Here is a 7,857-nt window from a genome sequence, read left to right as displayed (position 1 = left end):
GTCATGACATTGCATAAGTGCTATGAAGGGTTGTGCCTCATTTTGACTGTGTATATGGTAATATGCCCACAGTTGACAAAGAACGTTTTCTATGCAATCAAAAAGTTGTATCGATCATACATGTCTTGCAATGGATCATTAAACTTACTACTGTTGAATAGTCTTCTGGTTGACACTCGAAAGTTGAATATCCGTGCTATCCAGGACCCTTCTGCTGGACGTAACCAGGAACTCGATCCTGAAATAGCCTTCCTTGACAAGTATCCATCGTGCCATGAACAGAACATTCTTGTTCCGCCTGTCACTTGGTAGCAGGCCAACAACTTTTCAACAGTAGCCTCTACATACCTGTTGCAATCTGGTCAGGTTGCTTTGGTAGAGTTTGGCCCAAGGACAGCTCTACAAATAAACAAGGTAAATACACATGACCAGCTATGATCAATTTCAAAATATGTACAAGAATCATTTGAAACAAACATTTTTTTCTTCCATAGCTACTAAAGCTATACTGATATTAAATCTACTATGGTCCCCAAAAGAACTGTTAGCACTATTATAATTACTTTTCTATATAACATATATGGTCACTCCTTGTGCCACATTTTTCTTCTGGCATTTGAAGCGTCCTGACCCAGCTGACGAGAACCTTAAGAAAAACCGTGTCCTGGTTTTGTCAAAGTCTGACAAAGGTTCCCCCAGCCTGATGACATTGAGCGCCTGATTTGTACTGAGGCCAGTGGCCTGCTCTCTGTGTCACCAAGAAACTTGCCAGGTTGTAGATATGAGAGTAACCAGACACATTATCAGGATCAAGGTCACTCTGAAAAATTCAATTTAATAGTTTGTTGCTTTCAGCTTGATCTTTTTAATAAGCCAGTTTTCAAGTGAAATTACTCATGTATTTTATTTTCATTTGTTACTAATGTATAATGGCCTGACAATCAACTGTGATGTGATGATACTATACTGAGAGAAAAGGAAATATTGTTAAAAAACTGCAAAATTATAAGTACTAAATCAATTGCAATTGCTTTTATTTGGTTGCATGTCCAATCCATTTTTTCAAAGTTGTCTTCAATAAGATTTTTGTTATTCCCTAATCGTATATCTTGAGATTTGTCTCTGTTTAATATTAACCCAGATAATGAACCCTATATTTCTATTAAATTTAGTGTTTTTGTGATATCTGTTTTACTTTTAAGAAAAAGTGTTGGTTTCGAAAAAAAGTCATGCCTTGTATACTTTCCTTTTGTCTTATAACATTTGCTAATATTTCTACTGTTATTACAAATAACAGAGCAGATAGTGGACACCCTTGTCTGGTACCTCTTTTAATTGATATAGGTGCTTATAGCCAGCCATTATTACTAATTTTACTAGTTATTTTATTGTATAGTGTAGTTACCCATGTTATGAAAGAGTCTGGAAATCTAAATCTCTGTAAGGTTGAAAACATAAATTGCCATTCAATAGTATCAAAAGCTTTAGCAAAGTCTAAAAACAAAATAGATCCAGTAATTTCAAGTTTTTCTGAATAGTCTACTATATCTTTTATAAGTCGAATGTTATAGCTTATATTACGTCTTTTCACAAAGCCATTTTGATCAGTACTAATAATTTTGGGTAACAATGTGCTGCAATTTTATAATCTGTGTTGAGTAATGTTAGAGGGCCCCAGTTGCTTAGATCAAATGGGTCGTTCTTATACATAAGTGATAAAATACCTATTCGTTGAGATTCGCATAATTAACCACTTTTATATCCTTCATTTAAGGCTGAAATTAGTCAATCTTTTATATGTGGCCAGAATTCTCTATAAAATTATACTGTTAGTCCATCTGATCCTTTCCCTATTAATGATGTCATTTTGATCTGTGCAGAGTATAGTTTAATTTTTCACTTCTGCTGCCCTACAGGTAAGGCGTAAGAATGTACAGGTAGGGCGTAAGAATTGTACCTGCTGCCCCCATTGCATGATCGTAAGAGGCGACTAAATTTGTGATCTTATCTTTTCTCTACTTTCTTAAATGTTTTCTTCCTAATGTCTCCCTTGACAATGCCTCACTGTTGGCATTTAGTTCTGTCCCCTGGCCGAGACATACCAGAGTCTTTAAAAATGGTAGTTGCTGCTCATGCTTAGCGCTCAGCAAATACGGAGTGGGACGACTGGTTCGCCCGTTGTCGGTATAATGTGACCGGGTGAGGTATGCTGCTGGGTGTCTTCGGCAGTATGCTTCAGTGAGGTAGCACTCAAAATCGGCAAAAGATCCGGCCTATCACAAGGAGATTTAACACAAGCATACCACAGCCTCCCAAAACACACATACGCACTCATCACACGCGTACATTTCGCACGCACGAGAGGCCGTCCTTAAATGACCTTAGATGTTAATAGGACGTTAAACAAAATAAACCAAACCAAACATAGGTAACGAATTTCCCCACTACTGGTACACGGCGGAGTTTTACAAAACAGTCTGAAATGACCTTGACTTCCATACGTGTAACATACAAACTGCTGACAGTTGTAGCACCGTTATGTGCTGTAAACAGGATTTGATCCTACACACAAACGAAAACACCATTGAAGGTCGCCATCACCATGTGGTCTCTTTTATTCACAGTACGCATGCGTAATTGGATATTACGTAACATGAATGATATACGCAACTCACTCCATTAAGGATGCTTGACCCAAGATCTCGCATACACTACATCCCTCCTTTTTTTTCAAAACAGAAGTATTCAACAACAAAATTTTAAATCGAAATTCTCAACATATTTATAGAACAACCTGATGCTTTAAGAGTTCAAATTGTATAGCACCAGGTAGAAACACATTTGACTAGAACTGCATTAAAGTTCATCAATTCCATTGGCGCATATGATATTCAACACTTTGCAAAACTTTTAACAAAATTAAAGCTCATATGAAAACATCAAATAGCAAGTGTTATTACTTGTACACATGATAATCATCAAACTTTGTAGGCATCTTATGCTCACGCCTAGGACGTTCATTTACACTCTGTGGAATAGAACCTTTTGGTTCTTCAGCGAGCTCAGCTTGAACCACCCCGCCTGTATCTACAGGTGGTTCCATTTCCGGTACCACAACAGGTTCCTTTTGTGGTTCCTGTGGTTGTGCTGGATTTTCTACAAACTTTTTCAAATGAGTAACATTCCGTTTGTGACCAGAATCTAGTGTTACAGAATTACCCGTTTTCTTCAAAACCTGACAAGGCTCTGGGTGAAATGTAGTAGAAAACTTATCATGCCTATCTTGTTTCCTAAGAACTAGATCTCCCTCATGAACTTCGCTCTCTCGTGCTCCACGTTTGGCATCAGCATATGCCCTCCCTTTCTCCTTTTTCTCAGTATCTCGATCTCTCACCTCAGTGTTAATATCATCAGTACTATAATGATGGAGATCTGGAAGTTTTGTACGCAACTTCCTACCGTACAACAGTTCAGCTGGACTGATACCAGTTGTGCTATGTGGGGTACTACGGTACATAAGTAAGTATGAATTGAGGTCATCTTTCCATGATCGACCTTCAGCTTGTGCGATACGGACACGCTTCATAATTGACCGATTTTCACGCTCCACTTGACCATTGGCCTGAGGCCACAATGGAGTTGTCCGACGGTGTTCAATCCCATGGCTACTGCAGAACACTTTGAAATGTTCGCTGATAAACTGAGGACCATTATCTGTCTGAATGGATTCTGACAATCCATGAGTGAGAAAGAACTTGGATAAAATTTGTGTAATTTTCTCAGACGTTGTGGTCTTTGTTACTTCTACCTCAAACCACCTACTATAATAGTCCACCAAAACAAAGATGAAATCACCGGTTGGCAACGGCCCTAATAAATCTGCCGCAAGATGTTGCCATGGTAATGACGGTAACTCACGACGTTTCATTGGTTCCGGTTTACACGGTTGACTAACTAGCTGACAACCATAACATTTCCGACAAAATTTCTCAACTTCATTGTCAATCCCCGGCCACCAAACTTTGCTACGGAGTCTGTGTTTCATACTGACAATACCAGGATGACCTTCATGAGCTAGTTCTAGAACACGTTCTCTCAATGACCTTGGAACCACTAACCTGGTTCCCCTAAGCACTATCATTCCTATAGCACTAAGCTCATTTCGAACAGGTAAGTAAGCAGTATGCTCAGTTTTGTGCCACTGACCGTTTAACAGATGTTCCCGAACTTCAGAAAGTTCTGGATCTTTCTCCGACTCACGCTCGACCTCACGGGTAGTCATGGCAACGGGAGTCGCTTCCTTAGCAACGAACCTAATGTACTCTTCACCGACTTCATGACTAGAGTTCGATACCTTTGACACCTTTAGAAGTCGCGACAGCGAATCTGCGATATTTCTCGAACCTGGAATATACCTCACCCTATAACGATAAGGTTGTAACCGGAGGACCCATCTCTCGATCCTCGCACAGGGTTTTGACCTGGTTGAATAGATACATTCTAGCGGCTTGTGATCTGTTAACAACTCAAATTCCATACCATAAAGGTAAACGTGGAACCTCTCGCAGGCCCAAACAATAGCTAGCGCCTCTTTCTCAGTCTGCGAATAGCGCTTCTCTGTGTCACTCAAACTCCTACTTGCGTAACAAATTACTCTAGATTCACCGCTTTGAGATTCCTGCACTAACACTGCCCCAAGACCGACTGGACTTGCGTCTGTAATGACCTGTGTCTTAGCATTCTTGTCAAAGTAACCCAACGTCTCGGCCTGTGCTAAGCACTTCTTAAGAACATTGAACGCGACCTGTTGTTCTGCCCCCCAGACAAATTCTTCGTCCTTTTTCGTCAGTTTCCGTAACGGAGCGGATATCGTAGCTAAGTCCGGAATAAACCGAGCACTGTAATTCACAAGACCTAGGAAGCTTCGTACTTCGCTCGCAGTAGTCGGCTCACGCGCATCAAGAACGGCCTTGACCTTGACCTCGGACGGACCGATCCCCTTTTCAGATAATACATGACCCATGAACACAAGTTTTGACATATTAAATTCACATTTGTCACTGTTCAATGTCATTCCCGTCTCACTCAGGACTCTCACAGCTTCTCTCAGCCTCTGGTCATGCTCATCTTGACTACTACCATGTACAATAACATCATCCATGATATTTTGAACTCCCTCACAACCTTGCAACACTTGCTGTACAACTTTTTGAAACATTTCTGGCGCACAACTTACCCCAAACATCAACCTTTTGTACCTATACAAACCCTTGTGGGTCACAAAAGTTGTAATGTCTCTAGACTTCTCTGCTAACATAATCTGGTGGTAGGCCCACTTAATATCTATCTTGCTAAAAACCTTGCTACAGTTCATGTCTTGCAGTACCTCATCAACAGTGGGGATGGGGAATCGTTCGCGTAGGACAGCCGTGTTGGCCTGTCGCATATCTACACACAATCTAATGTCAGTGTCCCCTTTTGGTACCACCACGATCGGAGAAACCCAAGATGTGGGTCCATGTACTGGCTCAATTATGTCCAAGTCCTCAAGTTCCAGTAGTTTCTTTTCAAGTCTGTCCCTCAGGTTGTAAGGCACCCTCCTAAGTGGTTGTGCAATAGGTTTGACCTCGGGGTCAAGTGAGATTTCAAGTTCAAAATTCCTCAAAGTTCCTAATCCCTGGAATGCCTTGGGATACTTCCTAATCAACTCGTCCTTGATCCCCAGAGTTGTAGACACTTTGTTAATATCATGTCTCTCATTAGGTGACGGTAGTGGTCCCAACCTCAGAACCCCTAGTTTTATTGAGGTGTCTTTACCAAGAAGGGTCTGGCCCCTTCCCTCTATAACCAGAAACTCCACGCCGTCCTCGTATCTATCATTATATGCGATACGGGCTACAAATGATCCAACCGCATGAATCGGTGTCTGGCTACCATACACAAAAATGTGTTTGTCACTCTTCTTTGATGTACACTTAATAGACTGTCTTTTAAGTGTTTCCCATGTGCCCCTGTTCATAACGTTACAGCTGGCTCCAGAGTCAATAATAGCCTCCATCTGGATCCCTCCAATATTAATGACAATACTGTTTTGAGTCTGACCTGAAGTACCATGTACACTAAAGGCATAATTTGCAGGTCCCTCACTCGAAACTTGGCGAACCGTAGATTTCTGACCCTTGGACTTACATCTTGCCTCAAAATGTCCAACTCCATGACATTTCCGACACTTTTGTCCTTTAGCTGGGCACTTATCATCTTTGGCTAGGTGTCCTTCCCTACCACAGTTATAACATGGCCCTATTACTCTGTGACTGTTAGTGTTACCAGACTTCCGGTTGTCTTTCCTTGGTCTAGAGAAAGTTCTACTTTTGGCCCCCTTGGCGCCCCATGCTACCTTGTTTACTTCCTCTATCCCCTCTATGTTCCGTGCTTGTCTCTCGGATTGCTCCATGGCCCTAGCGATTTCTCGTAGCTGTACAAGTGTCAGAGTTCTCCCCTTTTCCAGTAACTTGCGACGTAGGTGATGTTGAGAACACTTTTCAATCACCTGATCTCTAATCTGTTCGTTCACAGCATTAAGATCACCAAACTCACATGTCTCCGCCTTCTGTCTCAAACGTGTTATAAATTGTTCTACAGTTTCATCAGCTTTCTGCGACATGCTTCTAAACAAATGTCTCTCATAGGGAATGTTCACTTCAGGTGTAAAATGTTTATTGAGCGTACTCACTGTTTTCTCGTACACGTCAGCCCCCTCCGTACTTTCTGTTAGGGTAAAGAAGATGTCCTGTACACTAAGCCCCGAACAATGCAACAACAGAGACTTCTTCTGGGCAGGGTCCTTCACCCCTCTCCCTCCTGCGTACAAGTCGAAAGCCCGCAGCCATCTTTTCCAACGCGGTCCGATTGCTGCTGTGTCTGAACAGTCAAACACTCCAACTCCACCTAATTCTGGCAAATAACTGGTTGCCTGCGCCATCCCTGATCACGTAGGCTCACGATCGTTCACTCGTCGCCAAAATGTAGCACCGTTATGTGCTGTAAACAGGATTTGATCCTACACACAAACGAAAACACCATTGAAGGTCGCCATCACCATGTGGTCTCTTTTATTCACAGTACGCATGCGTAATTGGATATTACGTAACATGAATGATATACGCAACTCACTCCATTAAGGATGCTTGACCCAAGATCTCGCATACACTACAACAGTCACGAAACAAAGGCTGGTCCGAGAAGCATAGTGAACATACCTTCATCTGGTTATCGTGAGTAACTCGGTAGTATTCACTTTCGAATTTCATTGTATATGGCAGCGATTTAAATGTTTGCGGTAGTTTAACACGCACATATCGAGTGCCATTAGCAACACTAGTCCCCTGATGATACCGACGTTTAATGGGCGACACCATTTCCACATTAAGCTGTTGGCGCTTACTCACAATCTCATTGTCACTAATGTACGCCGGTAGGTGAAACAAATATAACGGTTCAATTATGTTGTCCTTCTTCGCCGTTGTCCTTCCTCGTTCTAGCGTAAAGTGACGTTGTTTACTTTTAGAGTCTAGTGCGACAGAATGCCCAACACTCAACTGACAGTTATTAACATTTATTTACATAGACAGCATATTTAAACAACAACATCTAGGAATAGTGCGTCCTATTATGTGGGTAACCGACAGTATTCTGGCCCGGCGTTATAATAGTTACTGACACTCGGTGCCATGAGGAGGAACCTACCAGATGCCCTGGCGTTCTCAAACGCCAACACGGCGTATATGGCGACAACCCGTGCCCACCCGCCGACTTCAACCCTCTGCCGTTCCGGTCCGGTGGTTTTCCTCACGTCCC

At 42.0% G+C, this 7,857-nt stretch overlaps 1 protein-coding gene across 1 annotated transcript; it reads right to left on the bottom strand.

The window, feature by feature from the left end:
* Window positions 1–2,956: 2,956 nt before the first annotated feature.
* On the bottom strand, window positions 2,957–6,982 carry LOC117318820 (uncharacterized protein K02A2.6-like). Its single transcript, XM_033873772.1, has one exon. It carries the CDS (start codon window positions 6,980–6,982, stop codon window positions 2,957–2,959), a length of 4,026 nt encoding a protein of 1,341 aa, XP_033729663.1.
* Window positions 6,983–7,857: the final 875 nt, after the last annotated feature.

The sequence above is a fragment of the Pecten maximus genome, unplaced genomic scaffold, assembly GCF_902652985.1.
Source record: "Pecten maximus unplaced genomic scaffold, xPecMax1.1, whole genome shotgun sequence".
Lineage (NCBI taxonomy): Eukaryota > Metazoa > Mollusca > Bivalvia > Pectinida > Pectinidae > Pecten > Pecten maximus.
Note: the sequence above shows the minus strand (reverse complement) of the source record. Positions and strands in the feature narration are given on the sequence as shown.